The sequence below is a fragment of the Crocuta crocuta genome, unplaced genomic scaffold, assembly GCF_008692635.1.
Source record: "Crocuta crocuta isolate KB4526 unplaced genomic scaffold, BGI_CrCroc_1.0 scaffold143, whole genome shotgun sequence".
Lineage (NCBI taxonomy): Eukaryota > Metazoa > Chordata > Mammalia > Carnivora > Hyaenidae > Crocuta > Crocuta crocuta.
In genome coordinates, this window is record NW_027529175.1 from 1 (window position 1) to 1,032 (window position 1,032).

A 1,032-nucleotide genomic window follows, 5' to 3' on the forward strand; every position below is an offset into this window, starting at 1 on the left:
TGGATGGATGGATGGATGGATGGATGGATGGATGATAAGATGGATGGATGGAAGGAGAGATGTTAGAACTGATGGATGGTGGATGGCTGTGAAAAGTGATGGCTCAGTAAAAAAGACAGGGCAGGGAGAGATGGAAATGAGGGATAAATCAGTGAACAATATACCCCTGTGGGTCCTGCCCCTTTGCCCCTCCTCCCATGGCACCCAGCCCTGACACTCTGCCTACTCTGACAGCCAGGAGTGTCCCCTTCTCTTCTCTACTTCTCCCAGGTCCATCCCGGGGTTCGCTGTCACGCAGAACTCTGCTTCCTCTCTTGGTTCCGTAACCAGTACCCATCCCGTGATGAGCGTTACCATGTCACCTGGTTCTTATCTTGGAGCCCCTGCCCCACCTGTGCAGAAAAGGTGGTCAGGTTCTTGGAGGAGTACAAGAACTTGAAACTGAGCATCTTTACCGCCCGCCTCTACTACTTCTGGCAAGAAGCTTTCCAGGAGGGGCTTCGCAACCTACGGAACATAGGGGTCCAGTTGAAGATCATGTGCTCTGATGGTGAGAACAGAGGGGAGCTGGGGACTGAACCTTGGGAGAGAGCAAGATGCAGGCGGGTGGGGCAGGGAATCTAGAATGTCCCCAGGGAGAACGAGTGGGAGGAGAGCCTGGGAAACTGAGGCAAGACTGGTGGCACTTGGAAGGGAAGAGACCAGACCCTGAAGGGGGTGGGGCATGGGAGGGTCAGGAGGAAAAGGCCTCCCAGGACCCACCTGACTGCTGTCTTCCCATTGATCTCAGATTTTGAATACTGTTGGGACAACTTTGTGGACCACAATGGGATGCGCCTCCAGACATGGAATATGTTAAAAGATAATGATCTCTTGGTCACAGAGCTTGATGAAATCCTTAGGTGAGGACGTCCTCAGCCTCCCATCCTCTCCCCGGTAGCTACTGCTGTTTCTCCCCATCTCATGCCACCTGCACCTCCCCCCCCCCCCCCCCCCCCCCCCCCCCCGGCCCCCCCCCCCTCCCCCCCACCC

General features: G+C 55.7%; 1 protein-coding gene across 1 annotated transcript in view; it reads left to right on the plus strand.

The window, feature by feature from the left end:
- Nucleotides 1-270: 270 nt before the first annotated feature.
- APOBEC3H (apolipoprotein B mRNA editing enzyme catalytic subunit 3H) overlaps nucleotides 271-1,032 on the plus strand; it is a gene marked incomplete at its 5' end in the record, with an annotated part of 8,737 nt that continues 7,975 nt past the window's right edge. Inside the window, 2 exons of the mRNA XM_077757880.1 lie at nucleotides 271-550; nucleotides 791-902. Coding sequence (XP_077614006.1) covers nucleotides 271-550; nucleotides 791-902 — 392 coding nt within the window. The remainder of the gene's footprint in view (nucleotides 551-790; nucleotides 903-1,032) is intronic.